The following is a 20,010-nucleotide window of genomic DNA, read 5'->3' on the forward strand; positions in this document are numbered from 1 at the left end:
GTGTGTGTGTGTGTGTGTGTGTGTGTGTGTGTGTGTGTGTGTGTCTTTTTCATTGTGTTTGGCTTTGTGTTGAGGGGAACGTTACATAAAATTTCCTTTTCCTGAGGTCGTGCCCTCGGAATAGCTTGCTCCTGGCTTCTGCACACTAAAACATCCCCCTACAACTGAAATAGTGAAAAACTGAATCCAAAGGGAAACTTAAACCAACCTTTTTTATTCAATTATTGAAGTAACCTAGAAAAAGTGAAGCATTACAAGGTAACTGGTAATTTCTGAACATGTATTGGTCTACACTGGGTAGGTCTAGGAAGGCACTTGGAAGACCCAACAAGCATGAACAGATCAATTCTAGCATATTCTTCTAATATAAATACTAAAAGACATGCATGGAGGCAGTGGTGAGAACACAGAATCATCCTCTGGAAAATCTTCAATGCCTTTGCCACATCCCATCCCTGTTCTGCAGGATTTTGGAGCACACACAGTCTCTGTCTCTTCAGGGCTGTTTGTTATTTAGACCCAGCAATTTACTGCATCCACAGCTTCCCATAGGCACTTAATTTGTTTTGGCATGGGGTTTTTTTTTGGATAAAAGGACCTCTTGGTCAGATTGTCGAAATGATGAAAAATGAATCCATTCTTCTTCCAATAAAATCAAACGTTGGAGTAAAAAAAAAGCTACATTTGAAATCTTGCATGAGCAAGAGTTTGAGTCATGGCTTGGGCTTCCCAGGACCTTTTTTTTTTTTTTTTTGGTGATATCTCAACGTTTTCCACTTGGTAAAAAAAAATACAGTAGTAAAGTCTTGAGGTATAACTATAAAAAATAACTTGAAAATCTTTTTGCAGGAAAGCAGGGCCCTTCTTTGGCCTTGGTGAGGGACTTCTCCCCCCTTGTACGCAGTGACAGTTCTCTGGGTCTGAAATTCCTCTGGGTGCAAAGATCGTTGTTTCCTTGAAAAATGGAGTTCCTATTTCCTGGCTGTGGGGAGAAATAGAGATTTTGAGTGTTGAGTTTGCAGCCAGCAGAATTCCCAGAGGGATGAGGTTTGGGTGGGTTTTACCTCCAGGGCAGTAGGGATAAACTGCTGTGATTCCATAGAGGTGGGATCGCTGCTCTGGAAGATACTCATCGGTGAAGGCTCCTGTTTCTTTGTTTACAGCTATCACCCCATCCCTGGTGAAAAAAGGGGGAAGAAGTGTTTTATTCACCTGTGAAACTTGGGGATTTCCCCCTATTTATGTGTGTTTAAGAACAGGCAGCTGAAAAGCTTGGTCTGAACACCTGCAAGACAAGTGGGAGGAAATTTGCCCTGTAAAATCCTCCTCCAGCTCAGTCAGTGCATTTCTGTCTGGTGATGCAGCCACAGAAAAGAGCCTTCCAAGGAGAGATTATCTCCCTGAGAGTCTCCTCCAAGTGTGGCAAACTCTGAAGTGTTCGTTGTAATCTAAGATTGGATGGGAGCTGTGACAGCTTCCAGCTGGAGTGGGAAGAGAGGCGAGTTCCTGATGCCGAGGCAAAAGGAATGGCTGAGGACAAGCTCTTTCCTTGGACCTAATCTAGATCCAGAGACTTGAGCCAAGTTTTAGTTAAAATAAAAAAAGAAAAACAAACCCAAACCACTGATTCTGTCCCTCCCATGGAGCTGAGCTTGTGTCTAAACAACTCCTCTGTGCTGAGATTTACGAGCAGGTGTTGCTGAAGCCGCACTCAGAGATCCGGGGAGAGCTCTGGGGGGGGCTCCAGGATTTGGGAGCAGGCTGGGAATCTCAGGGAGGGCAGCTCAGCATTCCCAGCCGTGCAGGGATTGGGAGTTTTCCTGCTCACCGTCTCCAGTCCGTGTGGTAGAAGTGGTTGGCGTAGCTGATGATGCTGAAGGGGTAGTTGAGGTTGCTTTGGATGACACGGCGACCGGTGCCATCCGGGAATGTGCATTCCAGGTGCTTGGTGCCTGTTCAAACACAAAATATTCCCCATCCCACTGAAAATGGCACACCAAGTATGTCCTTTGTGTTTCACAGAGTTCACAAGGATCACAGGACACCCCAACAATCCCACCCTGGGCATCCCTGGCAGCACTGTCCAAACACTCCTGCAGCTCTGGCAGCCTCCGGAATGTCACCATCCCCTGGGGAGCCTGGGCAGTGCCCAGCACCCTCTGGGGGAAGAGCCTTTTCCTGATCTATTACATCTGGAAACAGCTTTTCAGCCTGAAGACGTAGAATCATAAAATTCAGGCTGGAAAAACTCCCTAAAACCAAGTCCAGACACTTCCCAGCAGTGCTCCATGTCCCTAGATGCCACATCCACACAGCTTTGAAATCCCTCTGGGGACAAAGACTCCACCACTGCCCTGAGCAACGACATTTTCCATGCAGAAATATTTCCTAAAATCCAATCTAAACCTTGGCTGGCACAACACTGGAGCCCACAGGTAGCACTGGGCTGAAGACTTCCAGGATTTTCCCTCGAGGCTCAGTGTGACATTCTCCGATCTACCCTTGGGGACATTACCTGCGTCTGCCCAGCACAGCAGTTTGGAGAAGGGGTCAAAAGTCAGGCCATTGGGCAAACCAATGTCTGTGTGCACCAGAACCCTCCTGTTGGCTCCATTGACAGTGGAAGTTTCGATTTTGGGAGCTTCACGATTCCAGTCCGTCCAGTAAAGGTTGCTTGGAAAATAATGTACAAACAGGGCACACAACAGTAAGGAGTGGTGGGAGATTATCCTGGTTCCTGCCAGGAGCAAGGTCTGGTTTTTCCCTTATCAGTGCCTGAACCATCTTTATTTGATTAGGAAAAAAAAACCTCTCCAAGCAAAACAGAACAATATCAGACATGTTTATAACTCAAACTGTGGCTCTTCAGCGAGGGCGAGTCTGAGGAGTGGCACATTTTGTATCCCAACAGCACCCTGGAGGCACAGCTTGCATTCCCAGAGCTTTTCAAAATAATCTACATCCTGACACTGAAACAGCAGTTTTAGCCAGATCTTGAATTATTAAATAAAAAGAGGGGCTGGGGAGCAGAGCCAATCCCTCCTAGAGGATGTGCAGGGTCAGGAAGGGGCCTTGGCCACAGGGCTCCATGTCCTAAATCCCTGTGGGATTTCTGCCACTCACCGTGGAATCCCTCCATGCTCTCAGGGGAATTCCCAGGAAAGATCTACCATAGAGTTTCCATCTAGAGGGAAAGAAGACTTCCTCCATGGTGCCTTACAACACTGTGTGGTCTGCCCCGGCCTCCTTCTATCCCTATACCCCTGGTTCTCCTGGTTTCTCCTTTCCCTGTTTCCCCATTGGTGGTGGTATCCCTGGTGGCCAGTCCTGTTTTCCCTATCGGTGACTGACGTTTGCCCTGCCCCTTGTACTGCCCCTGTGCCCTCAGACCATTGGTTCCTGGTCCCTATTTAGGCCTGTGCACAGCACATGGCCAGGTCTTTGCTCCTGATCTCCCTTGTAGGAATAAACCTCGCTGGAACTGATCACACAAAGACCCTCCTTGCCTCTCCTTGCTGACCCCAGCTGTGGAGTGTGTGATGTGTGGGCTTCACTGCTTTGTCTCAAGCCTCCCTTGTTGGACTCAAAGAAACTTAGGATTTGGGGTTTTGGTGTATAGTAGTGCATAGGAGTCAAGATGGAGGATTTTGGGTGTTGTCTAAGCCCTCCTTCTTCACCTTCTTCTTCCTTCTTCTTCATGGGTTTGGGTAGTTTTCTGTAATTGGGTGAAAAAGGTCCACATTGCGGGCCTTGGGTGGTCATGATTGGGTTGAAAACATAAATAATATAGGTGTCACCTCGTTATTGGGGGATTATCACTTACATAACCTTGGAAAGAGTCAGCAGGACTCCATTTTACCTTGTTTCCCTCACTTGCTAGTTAAGCTCATGGCTCATGAGCCTGTAAATACTGTAAATACCTAAGATACAATAAACATTCCAAGTCTGAACTCGATCTTATGTTTCCCGTCTATTATTCACCCTGGCCTTGGCAGAGAAGAACAGAAGCTCACACTCCCCAAGCAGCTTTTCCACAGGCGATGCTGATATTGGGATACAAGCAGCCCCTCCACCATCCAAAGAACCCCACAGTGCTGCAGCTCACCCTCGGACGGGGTCGACGGCGATGGCGCGGGGGTTGACGAGGTCGGTGTCGAAGAGCACGCGGCGCTCGGAGCCGTCCAGCCGGGCACGCTCGATCCTGTCCAGGCCACTGTCCGTCCAAAACACGGCCCGGCGAAGGTGATCCACGGCCAGGCCCTCGGGGCTCATCAGTCCTGCTGGGGCATGGCCACACTCAGGGAAATGCTGCTCTGGGATCCCTCAGAGCAGGGCATGCCTTCGGGGATGCCTTAGGATTTCAGCTTTTATGTTTTTCATATATTTGTAACCCCGTAATTCTTTTGTGTGCAACTAAACTATATATAACTTGTGTAAGTTATACTACACAGATCAGTCCTGCTGGGGGGATGACCACACTCAGGGAAATGCTGCTCTGGGATCCATAAGGCAGCCCTGAAGGATGGTGATGCCTGAGGATTTTAACTTTTATGTTTTTCATATATTTGTAACCCTGTAATTCTTTTGTATGTAATCAAACTATATAGAACTAGTATAACTAGTATATAGTACAACTGTATATATACACTGAAGTTATACACTAGGTAAACAGTTACACTAGTATATATATATTGTATATATATACTAGTGTAACCAGTGTATATACACAGTATATAGTATATATATATATGTACTATATAGTATATGTAGTGTATATATATACTATATAGTGTATATATAGTGTGCATATATAGTATATATACTATATATACTAGTATAACTGTAGAACTAGTGTATAACTTCAGTGTATGGCGTTTAGACCCCATACAGAGTGTTAACTACTGCTATCCCATTTAAGTCAGACAAAACAATTCCTCTTCAGGCCTGGGAATCAAGGACACCTCACTGCCTCAAGCCCTGCGAGATGTAAACAAACGTGAGCGGGGGCAGAGCAAACTTTGGTTAAATGACTTCATTACCTGAAGCTGTAATTAGAAGATTAACCCTCAATGTGCAAATGGGCCAAACTTATAAAAGTGTGAAAACCCATGACCTATTGTCCATTTCAGGTGTAGCCCTGGGGGAGCTTCATCTGTCTGAAATGTACTTGAAGGCCCTTAAATAAATAGAACTGCTTTTATTTCTCTTAATTCTGTCTGGGCTCTGTTTTTAGGTAGCCTGATAAGGCATGAATAGGATGACCCTGGAGCTGTGATGGGAACAGCAGATGTGGCTGTGAGCAGGTGACACAGGGGACAGGAGCACACCTGAGCTGATGATGGTCTCTGGCTCGGAGCCTGGCTCCAGGCCTGCCCGGCTGATGGTCCGGCCAGCCACGTCAGTCCAGTAGATCATCCTCTCCCGGCAGTCATAGTCAATCCCCACCACGATGGAGCCCTGCCAGGGTCAGGACAGGGACATGGGGTGAGATCTTGGCAGGAGGCTCAGGGGGCAACCTCAACCCAGCACTGGGACAAGCTGCAAGTGGGCAGTGACACTCAAATCCCATCTCCCCAGCAAAACTCTGCTCCAACATTCCCACTGCACCCTCCCAGCTGAATCCTTCAGCAGAGGATTTTAGGCCACCTGGTGCAGCCTCACACCCACATCCAGATGGATTTGAACCCTTTGCCTGAAGGAGAGGGTGCTCCAAGAGCGAAGCCAGCCTGGGGAATGACCTTCAGGATGGGGAATATTTGGCAAGATCCTTTACTCCCCCAGGGTGTAGGGAGGGTCCTGGCCCAGATTTCAGTGTTCCTCTGCCTTGGTCTGCCCTGGCTGGAGAGGCACATGGCCATGCTCCAAGCGAAGTCTAAGGAAGGAAAAAAGGCCAGCCCTGCAGCTGGAAGCCTGGGCTGTGACCAACCCTGGAGAGCTCTGGGAGCACCTGAACTCCTTCCCTTCGTGAGCAGCCCCAGGTCTGGGACCTGTCTGGGACCTGTCTCTGCTGGGGATGGCTGGAGGGAGGTGAAAATAGAATCCATAGAATCTCAGAATGGTTTGGGTTGGAAATTACCTTAAAGATCATTCAGTTCCACCCCTGCCATGAGCAGGGACATCTTCCACCAGCTCAGGTTGTCCCAACCAGGTCTTGGATAGTTCCAGGGGTGGGGCAGCCACAGCTTCTCTGGGCACCCTGTGCCAGGGCCTCACTACCCTCCTAGTCAATAATTTAATCCCAAAATCCCATCTGACCCTGCTCTCTGTCATTGGGAAGCCATCCTCACTTGTCCCAAGTGTCACCAAAGCAGCCAATGCAACCAATCTCCCCAAATACCAACATCAACCTCCTCAAACCCCGACAGCTCAGACAAGCGGCTCAGGGAAAGGTGACAACACCGAGCGGCGGCGCCAGCCTGTCCCAAACTCCCTCCAGTATCCCTGCACCCCATCCCCATCCCGAGGACACCGTACATGCAGGGAGAGCAGGGTCTTGGCCGCCTCCTTCTGCAGCCGGGTGCCGTTCAGGGGCAGGTACCCGATCTGCTGGCCCTGGGCGTAGAGCAGGAACGTCCCCGCGGCCGGTGGGGACACGTCGGGCCGGGGCTGGGGCCGGACGCTGGGCGGGGCGACACTGGGCAGACCTGGCATGTGGGAGGGGACAGAGATGGCTCAGGTAGCGTCGTCCCCTGCGCTCCACACCCTGTGCTGTCGGTGTGGCAGGGTCACTGTGGGGTGCTGGGCTCTTACAGGGCGGGGTGGTGCCGGGCTCGGAGCGCGTCCCCGGGATCTCCCTGCCGCTCTGCTCCACGCACCAGCAGTAGCCGCTGTCGCCGTGGCACTGCAGCGGCGTGAAGTCCCCGCTGGAGTCACACTGTGGCACGTACTGGTCCCCGCGGGGGCTGCCCCCGTAGTGCTCCAGCAAACTCTGCCGCCAGCGCTCGCACATGCTGGGGGGCCGCTCCGTGGGCTCTGGCACGGGAGGGTGACAGTCACCAGCATATTCCGGGGGGACTTAGGGCTTGGTCCCTGTGCCCCCACGCCGAGGGCGCTCCCTGGGTGTCACTGACCTGGGCTCCCGCAGCGTGGGGGAGTGGTGCCCGGCGCTGTCCGTGTACCGGCGATCTCCTGCCCCGCCGTGTCCACGCACCAGCAGTGCCCGGAGCTGCTGTGGCACTGCAGGGGCCGGTACCGGCCCTGCTCGTCACACTGGGGGACGTGGCCGTCGCCCACGGGTGACGGCCCTGGTGGCACCTCCCGCGGGTACATCCGTGCGTGCTCGCAGGGTGTCAGCTGCTGGATGGACTCTGCCGGCGGCAAATGTCCCCACCCTGGAGCCACTTGGCAACTTGGCAGTACTTCTCCCCTGCCTTCCAGCACCCCTGGGGCGGGCGTGGGCCAGCGCTGCCCCCCTCCCGCCCCCTCGACACCCCATAGCCGTTCCCTCCATCACAAGTTGACACGGGAGGTGGCCCCATGGCCACGGATACTGTAACCCGATGGGCAGGCCACCCTAAACACCCAAGGAGCCCCTCGATACACCCACTTGACAGTGCCCTGCCCTCAGTGAAACCCCAGAACGGTGGCTGGGCAGAGGGCCACAGTCACAGAACTGTTCAGGTTGGGACATCTGGAGATCCTCCAGTCCAACCTCCCTGCCATGGCAGGGTCACCTGGAGGAGGTGACATGGGAATGTGTCCCGTGGGTTTGGAATATCTCCAGAGAGGGAGACTCCACATCCTCCCTGGGCTGCTTTTCCAGGGCTTTACGACCCTCGGCATCACAAACTTCTCCCTCATGCTGAGGTGAAACTTCCCAAGTATTATTTGTCGGCTGTTTAGTTTATGGGTCCCCTCCACTCACTGTGGCCCCCACTATCCCCACACTGCTGGCCAAACCAGGATGCCATTGGGACACCAGCCAGACACCCAAGGACCCAACCCTGCTCCCCGCACCCCTGCAGGATGTCACTGACCTGGGCTCCCACAGCGTGGGGGAGTGGTGCCTGGTGCTGTCCTTGTGCCCGCGATCTCCTGCCCTGCTGCATCCACGCACCAGCAGTGCCCAGAGCTGCTGTGGCACTGCAGGGGCCGGTACCGGCCCTGCTCGTCACACTGGGGCACGTGGCCATCACCCAGGGGTGGCACCTCCCGCGGGTACATCCGCTCGTGCTGGCAGGGCGTGAGGTACTGCGGGTTCCCTTCCACCACTGGAAAGGCAGAAAAAGAGGAGAGTGAGGCTGGGCAAGCTGTGCCAGGCAGAGAGGGCACGGGGCTGAGCGGGCACCTCACCATACGTGCACTGGAAGCCATCGCCCGCGTAGCCGGGCCGGCAGCGGCAGGAGAAGGAGCCCGGGGTGTTGTAGCAGATAGCGGCTGGGTGACACGGGCTTTCTGCACACTCATCCACATCTGTGCAGGGGGAAGGTGGCATCAGCGGGGACAGAGACACCCTGCCAGCTGTGCTGTGGGGTCCTTCCCGTGCCCACCTTACCAGAGCAGCGGATGCCGTCACCGGTGTAGCCGGGGAGGCACTCGCAGGTGGCGCGGCCGTCACCGCGGGACAGGCACCGCGCGCGGTCCCTCGGAGCGCAGGGATGCCGCCCATCCTCACAGGGGTCACTCGGCGGTGCCAGAGCTGTGGGGACACGGAGGGGTGGTCAGGGCACATCCACTGGGGAGTTGGGGACACCCCATTTGGGGTCAGCACTTACGCACACACGCCTGCCCGTCCCCCGCTGGCCGGTACCCGCCGCGGCACTCGCAGCGGTAACTGCCCGGTGCGTTCAGGCACACGGAGAAGGGGCCGCACTGGCTCAGGCCCTCGGCGCACTCGTCCACATCTGGGGAAAGGAGGAGACACCGGGCACCCCGATGGTGGTGGGACACTCCCATTTTCATGGACTGGTTGCTCATGGTCTGACAGGGAATATCCTGCCCCACACTGCCCATCCCATGTGTGTCACTGAACTTAATCAGCTACAGAATTAACTTTCTAATCAGCTCAAAATAGAAGGGAAAAAAGAAGAAGATCGCTTTTGGTGTATAGTTTTGATAAAGAAGCATTTGTTCAAGGCACACCAATATTCTCGACTATGTGTGGTTTAAGACTTGGTTTCAGTTTCCTGAAATTAAGTGAGCAGATTAATCACTTAACCTTGGATTTTAGGAGAAGGAAATCTGTTCCTTATTGAAAGGCAGGATGCTTGAATTCCTCACCAGCATCACTGTGCAGTGCAACTCACTGGCACTGGGCACCTTCTTGTGGAAGGGAACTCCAAATTTAGAAGATAAATTTGCATATGACGTTTGATGTGATAGGAAAGCAACAATGAAGCTGGCTAGATTTATGAAATGCAGGGATTATTTTCCCACTGGTTTTGCTTTTATCCCCATCTCTCCTTTTTTCCTCTCCTCTTTTTTATTTGCTCCTGGAGCGCTTCCACAGGGACCTGCAGCACCCTGCCTCAGTTTCCCCCCGTGATGCACTGGTGAAGCTCTGTGGGTGCTGTGACATCCCAGCATCCCAACCACCACCTAAGTGCCTGATGGGGCACAGACCCCAGCACCAGCTCCCCCCAGCCCTGCTGACCTCGGCAGCCTCGTCCATCTCCACGGTACCCAGCCGTGCACTCGCATGTGTACTCTGTGCCCGTGCCGGGCTGGCAGCGTGCCGGGGCCTGGCACATGTGAGTGCCATCATGGCATGGGCTCACCCTGGGATTCTCAGCATCGTCTGTGGGCACAGAGGGATATCAGAGGGAATAAAAGAGACACAGGGAGTGACCATCCCCACTTACACCCCATGCAGGCACAACCACTGTGCTGCAGCATCGTTGTCCCATGCAGGGAACCACAGCTGTGCCACCCCCACCACGCCAGCAGCGCTGTGGCTCAAACTGCTTGGAAAACCCCTCCTTTTTGGGCAAAGCGAGATGGCAGCATTCCCGCTGGGGGCCAGCACCCTGGATTGGCACACGGATTGTCACCCAGGAGTGGGTGCTGGCACTCACCTTGTGCCAGGCCGATGCGGGCAGCCAGGGCATAGCGCAGGACGTGCTCGTGGCCGTCAAAGAGGGCGAAGGCGCGCACCACCGACAGCCGCTGCCGCGCTGGCAGCCGCGCGTGCGGACACCCCGAGAAAGTGATGTTCTGGCGCAGGCGGTAGGACAAGGTCTGGTTGGCAGTGCCCGCGGCCACCATGTATTCCCGCTGGCCTGAGGATGTCACGGCTGCTGGGTGGCACGGAGAACCCCGTGGGATGTGGAGAAAATAGTCGGCATCAATGTGTGTCTGTTTTCGGGCATTCAGGGGAGGTGTGTGAGGAACTGAGCCGGGTCTTACCTGAGCTGGAGTAGGAGTAGAGTTCCTTGTAGGGAGTGATGTGGATGGTGACGTTCTCTGGCAGGAATGGCACCTCACCCTGGATGTGTGTCCTGAGGCTTAAATAATTGTCCGGCCCCAGGCCCTCGGCTGTCTGAGTGACCTGGACTGTCTCTCCACCAGGGTAAAACGTCACCTCCAGGCTCTGGGTGAATTCAGCGCCTGGGCAGGAAAAAGGGAATGGGCACCATTTGCAGTGACAACCCCAAAGGGGGGGCGGGTCACAGCAAGAGGTGAGCACCAGCTGAGAGAGGGACTGGAGAAACCACAGAGAGGGATTGGAGAAACCACAGAGAGGGATTGGAGAAACCACAGAGCCGCCCCTAAACCCCTCATGACCCATCCCTCGGAGGCATGCTGCAGAAGCCACACCCCTAGGAGCCACGGCACACCCCAAATCCCATCTCACCGGTGATGCTGAAGCCGTTCTCAGAGCCAGGCTCCTCCAGGGCGAAGAGCCAGGCGAAGAGCCCCCCGACGGGCAGCAGGGGCAGCAGGGCACGGGCGGCGGGCTGGGGCACCCCGCTGATGGCCGTGTAGGCTCTGCCGTCGCTGCCCACGATGTAGGCGTGCAGGTCCACGTCCTGGAAGCGGACGGACGCCCGGCCCACCCTCAGGCTCCCGCTCACCTTGCCGTTGAGGCGATGCACGGCCCCTGGGTGGGAGACGGGCACCCCTGGCAGTGGCCGCCCAGGCACGGGCTGCCCGTCCCCGCCGCCCGCCCCGCGTACCTTCGGGCAGGCACTGCCGCCCGTTCCCATAGAAAGTGGCCCGACAGTGGCAGCAGAAGCCAGAGGCGTAGTCGGTACAGAAGGCGTGAGGGGAGCAGCGCCCGTGGTGCTGGGCACACGTCTCCTTGCTGGCTGCGCTGTAGGTGAACACTGGGGACAGAGGAAGAAGGTTGGGGATGCAGTGACAAAGCCACCCTTCACAGGGGGTGGGTGTCTCGCCTTCTTGGCTACAAAAACACCACCTGGAAATGAGTCAGCTAGCGGTGGTGGTTCCCAAGAGAGTCACTCGGGATGCAGAGGGGTAGTGGAGAGTTTGGAACCTGTTGCCTGATTTCAGGCAGATCTGACAGAGGGCACAAGATCAAATTCCTGAGGGTATTTTTGGGAGACAGCTGGCTGGGGACGGGGCTCTGCTCCCCTGGGCACGTGCCATGGCGTCTCCACAGCTGGCTCAGTGGCGGGGAGCGTGGCAAGGCCAACTCTGACCTCGTGCTGGGACCTGTCCCCTGAGCATCCCAAGCTCCAAGCTTCCCTCTTTTTCCCTTGGCAAGCCCAGCAGGCAGGACTGTACGGCTCCAGCAGCCCCTTGGCAGCAGGACTGGGCTGACAGGAGGAGCTGCAAGGGCAGCAGTTTCACAGAAGCAGCTCCTCCAGCACCGGCCACTCGGGACGGGGTGATCTTCCAGCCAGGGGCATTTTTTAGGGAGCCACCCCCCACTCGGTCACTGTCCCCACCAGGTCATCACCCTGTGGGGTCACTGTCCCCTCTGGGCCACAGCCAGGGGCTGTGGTCTCTCACCATCAGGGTTAAAATGCACGTCCTCCTCCACGCCAACGCCGTGGTGGCCGGAGCTGTAGGAGGAGGGGTTGGCAGAGTGGCTCTGCCGGGTGTCACCATCCCCTCTGAGCCAGTGGCCCTGCTCCTGGGTGTCCCTCCTCCCGGGGACAAAGCCGAGGAGCACTGGGGTGCGGGATCCGTGGCTGGGGCGCTGGGCCATGGATGTGTGGCTGGAGAGAGGGTGGGTATAGCCGGCGGTGCCAGACTTGAGGTGCTCAGGGGGGCTCTGAGGCACAGCAGGAGTGGTTCCTTCACCATGCCCTGGCTCCACGTGCTCCGAACTGCCCACATGGAAAACCCACACTCCAGGGATTCCTGTGTTGCTCTCCCTGTGGACACAGCACATACAAACATCATCACAGCCATGCTGGAAAAGCCACCCCAAAGGTGTCACCACCCCAGTATGGCTCCTGTGCATGTGGGCCTGAGCCCTTGATGCAGCCCAGCACCCCCAGCTCACTGCCCAAATTTTTCCAGGCTCTCAAAGGCTCCAGATGGTGGGAGAAGGTGACCCTGCTGCCCACACTCACAGCCCCCCAGGTTCCACTCACCTCTCCAGGTTCCTCAGAGCCTGCTCACTGCTGGCCAGGCTGTGGAAGAAGAGCCCGTCCCTCTTGGGGTCATCGCTGTCCCCCCAGCTGAAGCCCACCCTGGCTGGCAGCTCCAGCTGGACGTTGTAGGACTCCTTGGGTCGTGTCCCCAGGAACTGGAGGCCACCGTTGGGGTAGAGGAAGATGGTGTAGGTGTCCTCATCGTTGTAGGCTATGACTGCCTGGAAGGTGTTGAGCTGCCAAAGGGACAGAGAGACAGATGGCATGGAGGGGCAGGAACACAGCAGAGGAGTGAAGGAAGGGAGGGCAGGGATATGAGAGGAAGCGCCACACACACCACGGCAGGCAAACACCCCAAAAGAGCCCTCCAACAGAGACCACCTCCATGGAAATAGGCTGGGAGAACTGGGGGTGCTCACCTGGAGAAGAAAAGCATCCAGGGAGAGCTCAGAGCCCCTTGCAGGGCCTAAAGGGGCTCCAGGAGAGGGACTGAGGACAAGGGATGGAGGGACAGGACACAGGGAATGGCTTCCCACTGCCAGAGGGATGGGAGATTGGGAGTTGGGAATTACTGGCTGGGAGGGTGGGGAGGCCCAGGCACAGGGTGCCCAGAGAAGCTGTGGATGGCCCTAGATCCCTGGAATTGTCCAAGGCCAGGTTGGATGGGGGCTTGGAACAACCTGGGACAGTGGAAGGTGTCCCAGCCGTGGCAGGGGGTGGGATGACCTTTAAGGTCCCTCCAACCCAACCCATTCTATGATCAGCCTGCAGAGACCTCCTGAGGAAGAGCAGGAGCTGGGGCTGCTCATGCCCAGCCAAACACCCAGTGCCACATCCTGGGAAGATGCTCAGCATCCTCCTCAGATCCCCAAGGCACAGCCAGGCCACTCCCTCAGGGCAGAGGTGTCCCAAGAGCATCCCTGGCCATTCAAGCCCTGCAGTGGGAAGCCCCTCACTCCTGTCCTCCCACTGACACCCCCCTGCTCCATCCCATCAGCACCAGAAGAAAACCTGCCCCACCTCCCCCTTGTCCCTGAGAACAATTTTCGCCCGGTTTCCTCAGGAAAAAAGAAAAAAAAAAAAAAGAAAAAAGAAAAACAACACTCCATTCCTGTGCTCCCAGCTTCCCATACATCCCGCTATAGGCAGGCTGGCCGCCTGCCCTGCCAGCCCTGGGGCAGAGCCAGGCGGCGGCACCGCGGCCACAACTCAGGGGCGGGAGGAGCCAGCACAGCCCTGCCGAGCCACCCGACATCCCACACCCGCCCAAAAGCCGAGAAACCAGCCCCACACCGCTGCTGCTCCCCCGGCAAACAGCTCCAAACAGGGAGCAGCAGCCTTTCCTTTCCCTTCGCTTCCCACCGAGCTGCTGGAAGCAGCACGCAGGGAACGGCGCCCGAGCGAAGGAAAAATGATTAAATAAAACTCCCAGAGCAGAGGGAGGGAGGCTGGGGACTCCCTCTACTCCATCCCCACAGCACCAGCCCTGATTTTGGGGTGCAGGGGCCCTGGAGCATCGCTGGATTTCCTGGCAGCCCCGTGGGATATAAAGAGCCCTGTTGTGCCTGTCACACACTCGGGCATTCAGAGACCCCGAAAAGGCGGCCAAAAAACTGGAGGGGGGTGGAATAATCCCCCCACCCCCTGCCCCCGGGGCTGGATTCCTCCCCCACGCAGCCAAATCACAGCAGCAGCTGCAGGAGTCATTCTGCCTCGGGGTGGGTGGCAAGGGGGGACACGCTGGGTGACATCGATGTGCTGGCACAGGGGGATGAAGGGAAGGAGGGGGGAAGTCCCCAGCAAAGAGCTGCAAAGGGCAAATTCCAGCCCAAAAGAGCAAGTTTTGCTCCTACAGAAGCAGGCTCAGCCTTGTCCCGGGTAAAATGTCACTGCAGGGATCAGGAGCATGTCCCAAGGAGTTGGAGGGAACACGGCACTGCCAGACCGCCTACCCAGGCAGGATCTCCAAAGAGGGGGTCTGGGAATCCTCTGCTCCCCATCTTAACCCAGTTTTCTACTTTGGGGGCTCAAAAGAGATTAGCTGTGACTTTCCAGGGCAGGGGAAAAGGCTTTGGAGTCAGTCCTGGTTCTGAGCAGCAGGAGGGCAGTGCTTCCAGAAACTCCACATTTGGTCAGTGAAAGAAAGAGGTGTTTGGGGAGTTTTTTAGCAGTTTCAGCGAAGGGGGAGCTCAGCAAAGCACAGGCACAAGCTGCATTTCAGGAGCTTTCCCTGAAGCTCCTCATTTCCAAAGAAGATTGGTTTCATTTTAAAGCCTGATCCAAACTTCTCAGAGTGGAAGAAAAAAACCACAATGGGGAAGAGAAGAGAAAGGAAGAGGAGGCTGCATTTTCAATGGCCATGAGGTCGCTGTGAGGCCCCTGATGGCATCTCTTCAGCTGTTTTCCCGACTTTTAAATGAGAGGAAAAAATGTGCCTCGTCTCCTTCCAAACCTCAGCTTCTTGCCTTGCTTGGCTTTCCTCTCAGCAACACGCTACCCAAGGGCCCTGCAACAGGGGGATGGCTCCTGGCGACCTGGTGGCTGCTGCTGGGCTTTGGGTCACAGCCCATCACCCACCACCCAGCTCTGGGTATCCATCAACACAGTTTTCCTCGTGTAGCTCATCCTGTTCAGCTCGTTGGAGTCCACACAGCTGGCGGAGTGTCACTGCCACCTCCTCAGCACGTCATCACCCTGATGCGACAGCTCATGACCCGGCGTTTTCGGGGACAGGCAGCACTGGAGGTCCACCCACGCAGGAGCTTTATCAGCCCCGTGGGTGGAGAGCACAGGTCACCCCCACCCTGACCTGGCAGACCACATATGACCTTGTTTTCCAGGCACAAAATCAGCCCACAGTGGAAATTCCAAAGGCAGTTCATGGACAGCAGCGTAATCAGCACAGGGGCAGAAGGAAGGACCAGCCCCGAGGCACCAGGAAAGGTCAGGAGCACAATGGATGCCCTAAAGTAGGGATCTCTCCCAGCTGCCCCCAGCCACCCTCTGCCCTGCACAGCCAGAGCTGCCAGCACTGGAAAGCTTTGTCTGAAAAGAATCAGAATCATGGAATGGTTTGTGTTGAGGGGATCTTAAAACTCATCCCATTCCACCCCCTGCCACAGGCAAGGACACCTTCCACTGTCCCAGGCTGCTCCAAGCCCCATCCAACCTGGCCTTGAACATTTCCAGGGATCTAGGCGCAGCCACAGCTTCTCTGTGTAACCTGTGCCAGGGCCTCACCTCCCTCACAACCAAGAATTTTCTCCTAACATCTGATCCAAGCAGAGTGAAGACATTTTCCCTTGTCCTGTCACTCCATGTCCTTGTTCAGGCCCCTCCAGCCATGAAGGCAACCTCTAAACCTCTTCCGGCCAACAGCCCCACCACTGCCACGGCTCTGAGCAGAGGGGAAACCTCCATGTTCCTCCTGGTGTTCACCCAAGGATGGATGGATGGATGGATGGATGGAGGCACCATCCAGCTGCTCAAATAGGAAAGAATCAGCATTTTGGGTACCACACAAGAAAAACTCATCCTCCCATGACACACAGAATGGGCATCCGAGCTCAGCTCCTTGGCCTCACCTTGGGCTGAGGATCCTGGGAGAGCTCCTGGTAGGCTCCCACAGCCTCCCAGGTGGCAATGAAGGCATTGGTGGGCACAAAGGTGCCAGCAGAGTGGGGAAACCCAGCCTGGATATATCCCACAGCCTGGTCCAGCACGTCCCTGGAGTCATCCTGCCGGTAGTAGATGTTCCCTCTGTCCCCGGAGGTGTCCAGGTCTGCCAGGAAGGGGGCGATGGCGGGGAAGTCTGTGGGAAAATCGTCATCCACGTACTGCGTCTCCCTGGGGAAATCCTGGGTGGAGATGACCCCGTTGGTCCCCACCTGCAGGGAGAGCGGTGCAGGGTGCTCAGGAGCTGCAGAGGTGCCACCACTGCACCAGCAGTGCATCCCCTCGCCCTGTCCCCCGCACTCCTCGGGGCTGAGAGCCCTGAGGCCGCGTGGCCCCATCCGGCCGGGCAGAAAACAAAGACCTCGGGCTTCTCCATCCCCCAGGGAGCTGCAGAGCTCAGGGGCCACCCCAGCTGCAGCCGCTGCTGGCGGGGGAACAGCTGCGGAGGAGAAAGCCCTCTTGTTCCTCCGCAGCCGGAGACACCGGGCAGGGAAGAGGGAAATGGATGGACGGGGAAAACACGTGCGGTGGGACAGCCAAGGTGCACATGGAGGGGCAGGACCGGGCAGGAGGAGGAGGGGGTGTAAAGGCAGGGGAGGAGGGAGGTGAGTGAGAGGAAGGATGGAAAGATGGAGGGGTGAAAAGCCAGAAGGAAGGAGAGATGGTGGGACAGAGGGATAGAGGAAAGCAGAGTGGAAAGAGGGAGAGAGACGGGGCTGGAAGGAGCGAGGGACAGAGAGCAGAGAAAGGGACGGAGTGAAGATGGAAGGAGAGAGGGAGATGATGGACAGGAGGAAGCGGGGTAGGGAGTAAGAGCGGCCGGGGGGAAGGAGGGCAGGGAAGGAGCGGGGCCGGGGCCAGCCGGGACTCACGTAGAGGCGGCGGGCGGAGCGGCCGTAGAGGCGCAGGGCGCGGCGGAGCAGCACCCCGGGAGAACTCTCATCGTCCCCGGGCCGGAGCCGGGCATCGCCGCGGGCCGGGCCGTGCGGGAGCAGCCCCGAGCGGGACAGGGCTGTCCCCACCGCCAGCACCGCCGCCAGCGCCGCCAGCACCGCCCGCATCCCGACACCGACCAGCCCCGACGGCGCCGAGCGGACCCGAGCGGGAGAAGCCGAGCGGAGCCGCGGAGCCGAGCGGAGCCGCACGGACCGGACGGGGCGAGGGCGACCCCAGCCCCGTGGGGCGGGACGGGGAGTAGCCCGAGAGGCGTGGCCAAGCAGCGGCCGTCCCCGTCCTGAGCCAATCAGGTCTTACCCAAAATCCGTCCGGAGCTGAGGGCCCCTCCCCTCTCCCGCATCCCCGCGCATCCCCCAGGCCGGTCGCGGCATCCCGGGGGGAGCGGGGTACCACAGCGGCGGTGTCCCGAGGGGACGGAAGAGTGGGATCCCCAATTCGTGCCCCGCTGCCCCCAGGAGCCCCGCAGCCCCCTCGCCTCGCCGCGACGCCCCCGGGGCCGGGCCCGCGTCCAGCCGGGGTCGGGGCCGGGGTCGCGGCGTGGGCGGGAGGCTCTGGCCGCTCCCCGCTGCCTCCCTCGGGTCCTGCTCCCTTGAGCCGGGCAGAAACGTGACTCCTCATGCACAGGGGACCCGCGTAGGGGAGGACAGGAGCAGCCCCCGGCCGAAAGCTGTCGTGCAGCTCGACTGGCAGGCGGTCAGCCAGCGGCCCCCCAGGCACGCAGGGCCGGGCGCGGGGTCAGCGCTGTTTATCCCTTCTCTGTCCCGTCATCCATCATCTCCGCCCGGAGAGTTCTGCAGCGGCCGATGCACCGAGGAGGGTTTGCCTTTGGGTCGGGGGGTCGGGGTGGGAGCACCCACGGTGGTGGAAGGGGAGGAAGAGCTCAAATTCCGACAGCTGCACTCCATGAGTGCTCCTGGAAATCCGGGCTGGGAGCAGCCAAAAGCTCTGCTCCAGCTTCCTCAGCGTTTCCCCCTTGCTGGCCTGGAGTCCGCATCTGTCCCGAGGCACAGCCATGCCAGAGGAATGCCAGATAACAAGGAGGGAAGTGTCAGACCCCTGTAGGCTGTCGAGAGAAATAAATCAGGGACACATTGATGGCATTCCCGACAGGAATCCTCACATGGGAAGCAGCTGGACACCCTCCACCCTGTCCATTGTAGTGACAGGGATTTGTCACTGTGGCCCCTCCATCCTAGCAGAGTGCAACCCCCTGCATCCTGCTCACCCTGGAAAGCAGCTCCCATTGGTGCTGGGATTGAGCTGGTTTGGAATTCCAGCTCTTCCAGGGAATGTCACTGCTGGGGCCACATCTGGAGAAGCCACTGCCCCTTGGCTGCAGGCAGCTGGCTGACTCCAGCCCCTGGAAGGAGTCTTTTGCCTGGACATGGAAAACCATTAGGACTTCGAGCAGGGTGCGGGCCAGCTGGACATGATTTGAGGAGCTTCCTGAGCCAAAATGTGGCTTTTCTTTGAAGCTCAAACACCTCCATGGCTCTCCAGGGAACTTGAGAGCTGCAGGGAGCCAGCAGCTCCTCTGTATGGTGAGATCCCAGCTGGAATGACACCCGCATGGTGGGGAATGGTGGCATTTGGTGGCACCTCAGAGGTGGCAATAGGCACAGGGGGCAGGAAGCGGGGGAGGGAAAGGGAGTAAAGCCATGCTGCTCCAGGAGATCTTTGGGGTCTATTGAAAAACCAAACCACAGGCCCTAAGAATCCTCTGGAATTGGGAAGGATGAGCTGCCAGGCTTCCTGCAGTCTTTAGGATGCTAAAAAGGGCACTTTCCCCACTCCCTGAGCCAGAATGGCACCAGTCAGTTAAAAAAAAAGGCAGCTGGGGAGAGCCGGAGTCCTGGCCTGGCCTTGGGAGCAGAGCCCACCTGGTCTGGGCATCCCTGTGCCTTTGGGAGAAGCTGGGAGCCTCGGTGGGGATGGGAACAGGGATTGGAATAGGGCTGAGGAAGAGGATGGAGACAAGAAATTGGACGAGGATAAGGATGAGGACCGTGATGTGGATGGGGAGATGAGAAAGGGTAGAGATGGGGATGGGGACAGAGACAGGGATGAACTTTGGGATGGGGACAGGGATGGGGATGGGTATAGGAACAGGAATAAATATGGAGACAAGGATGGGGATGGAGACGGGGATGGGGATGAGGATGGGACAAGGATGAGGATGGGCAATAGAGAATGATAAGGAAGGTGAGGAAAGCGGCAAGGATGAGGATGTGGATGGGCATAGGAATAGGTCTTGGGATGTAGATGGGATTTGGTATAGGGATGAGGATGAGAATGAAGATGGGATGGGGACAGGATATGGATGGGGACAGGGACAGGCTGTGCTCACCCACAGCCTGTGCTGGGAAAAGAGGTGGAGCAGGGACTGATCCCTGTAATCACTTCCATGTGCCTCGGCAGAGCCTCTGGCTGCAGGGTTCATCCCTGCTCTTAGCTTGGGCATAAAAACAATCCAAAGCCATTTCCTGGGAGGCATTTTGGGCAGAAACAGATGTGCTGACATGATGGAAACGGGGGAAGATCTACCATGGGGCTGAGGATGGATCTGTCCCGACCCAGCAGACACTCCCAACTCCCTGTGCTAAACTGGGAAAACCAGGATAAACCACTGGTCACGCTCCTGCCGGGGGAGGGGAGCGGCACCTCCCTGTCCTGCTGAGGGCCCACCTTCCTCTGCGCTCCCAGCGAGGGGCAGGAAAAGCAGAGGAATCCCTGGTGCTGAGGCAGGAAATCCCGGCAGCCTCTCCCCCAAGCCTGGCAGCGCTGGAATTGCTGAGCCCCTGCAGCCGGCAGAGATAAGGGGAAGAGCAGGAAACGCGCACCTCTCCAGGGGCAGGTGCGGAAGGAAGGAAGCGTG

General features: G+C 57.1%; 1 protein-coding gene across 1 annotated transcript; it reads right to left on the reverse strand.

The window, feature by feature from the left end:
• Positions 1–193: 193 nt before the first annotated feature.
• Positions 194–17,269, reverse strand: NID2 (nidogen 2). Its single transcript, XM_066321517.1, has 22 exons — positions 17,051–17,269; positions 16,088–16,390; positions 12,504–12,739; positions 11,914–12,281; positions 11,115–11,264; positions 10,793–11,038; positions 10,345–10,545; positions 10,014–10,232; positions 9,593–9,736; positions 8,715–8,843; positions 8,495–8,638; positions 8,293–8,412; positions 7,977–8,210; positions 7,071–7,307; positions 6,751–6,972; positions 6,475–6,644; positions 5,328–5,457; positions 4,106–4,277; positions 2,516–2,673; positions 1,829–1,952; positions 1,065–1,177; positions 194–982 (listed from the first exon to the last, which is right to left on the reverse strand). The coding sequence occupies exons 1-22, from the start codon at positions 17,237–17,239 to the stop codon at positions 972–974; spliced, it is 4,020 nt and encodes a 1,339-aa protein (XP_066177614.1). The 5' UTR covers positions 17,240–17,269; the 3' UTR covers positions 194–971.
• Positions 17,270–20,010: the final 2,741 nt, after the last annotated feature.

This window comes from Sylvia atricapilla, chromosome 6 (assembly GCF_009819655.1).
Source record: "Sylvia atricapilla isolate bSylAtr1 chromosome 6, bSylAtr1.pri, whole genome shotgun sequence".
Taxonomy (NCBI): Eukaryota; Metazoa; Chordata; class Aves; order Passeriformes; family Sylviidae; genus Sylvia; species Sylvia atricapilla.

Coding starts and splice junctions, on each gene's coding strand:
- NID2 (XM_066321517.1), bottom strand. CDS start 17,239: ATGCGGGCGGTGCTGGCGGCGCTGGCGGCGGTGCTGGCGGTGGGGACA. Junction 12,282..12,503: donor GCTCTGAGGAACCTGGAGAG/GTGAGTGGAACC, acceptor CTGTGTCCACAG/GGAGAGCAACACAGGAATCC. Junction 1,953..2,515: donor GCTGTGCTGGGCAGACGCAG/GTAATGTCCCCA, acceptor GTGTTTGAACAG/GCACCAAGCACCTGGAATGC.